At 39.0% G+C, this 1257-nt stretch overlaps 1 protein-coding gene across 1 annotated transcript; it reads left to right on the top strand.

Moving 5' to 3' along the window:
• Nucleotides 1–6: 6 nt before the first annotated feature.
• On the top strand, nt 7–743 carry LOC108630688 (fatty acyl-CoA reductase wat-like; the record flags this gene model as incomplete). Its single annotated transcript, XM_026818576.1, has 3 exons — nt 7–133; nt 225–467; nt 573–743. Coding segments are annotated over exons 1-3 (503 nt in total), but the record flags the coding sequence as incomplete, so codon positions are not given.
• Between the last annotated feature and the right edge of the window lie 514 nt (nt 744–1257).

Genomic DNA, 1257 nt, shown 5'->3' with positions numbered 1-1257 from the left:
TATTGCTGGCACTGCAGGCTTTCGGCTTGTTGCACGTAGTGCCTATGGGACCGGGTGTAATATCAGACTATGTTCCAGTCGACCTGGCGACTAACGGCCTTTTGTCAGCGATCTGGGACTACGCTGTCCACAGGTATCAGTATTTAGCGATTTTACAGCCCTTATTATTGTGTCTCTTCAAAGAAAACCGATTTTTGATTGATAATCGTATTGCATTTATTAAGGGAATCGAACGAGCCACAAGTGTACAATTGTGGATCGTCTGACTGGAATCCTCTGAGTTTTCATACATACTGTCCAAATTATATCAAATCAATTGAGAAGTATCCGTCATCAAAGATTGCCTGGTATCCATTCATGTTCTTAGTTGGGAATATTTACATATTTTTCGTACTGCACGTGCTATTCCACGTGTTCCCTGCAATCGTTGCTGATGTGGTCCTAATGATCCAGCGGAAGAAACCAAAGTACGTTCATTAACAGTTATGCAAACTCGATTCAGTTAAATTTATTTGATGCATCAGCTATTATCCGTATTTATATATACAACTATTACTTATTTTTTCGTTCAGGGCGTTGAAGATAGTGTCCAAGGCAACCGTGCAGTTTCGTGCGTTGTATTACTTCATAAGTACATCTTGGATAATAAAAGCGGATAAACTGAAGAGTGTCGTGAATCGTATGAATGCTACGGATTTAGAGGAATTTTCATTTGATATGACACTTATAGACTGGGCTGATGGGTCCGAAATACTTGCTCTGAACGCTCGCAAACTTGCAAGAGACCAAATCGAAACAATTCCCGATGCGAGGAGGAGGTTTCAGAAGCTTAAAATACTTCACTACACCATAGTCACTTCACTATGGATACTTGCATTTTTCTTTGTCTTTAGAATAATACTTTCACTGTTTTGTCACTGAAACCGCAATAAACGCAACATAACAACATTACGAATTCGCATTAAAATTTATTCCAATAGTTAATTTAACCTCCTAGAACACTCCCCTCATTCTCAACAATGTGTCGTAATAAATGCCTGTGATTGACTTCAATATCCAATTATAAACGTTCGAATAATGCATACGTACACGTGTGCATCAATTCTTTGGTCCATTCCGGTTTTTGTACGCAGTAAGCTTGAATAAATCGGACTTGTAGTACTATCTGCGCCATTGTCTTTAGCGGTCAACTGGTCCGTCCAGTCAAATTTATACGATTGAATTCAACAAATTGAGGACAATGCGATAACATTTGTG

This window comes from Ceratina calcarata, unplaced genomic scaffold (genome assembly GCF_001652005.2).
Source record: "Ceratina calcarata isolate Rehan_Ccalc_2016 unplaced genomic scaffold, ASM165200v1 scaffold1432, whole genome shotgun sequence".
In the NCBI taxonomy this organism is placed as follows: Eukaryota; Metazoa; Arthropoda; class Insecta; order Hymenoptera; family Apidae; genus Ceratina; species Ceratina calcarata.
This window is presented reverse-complemented; position numbering and strand designations above follow the sequence as displayed.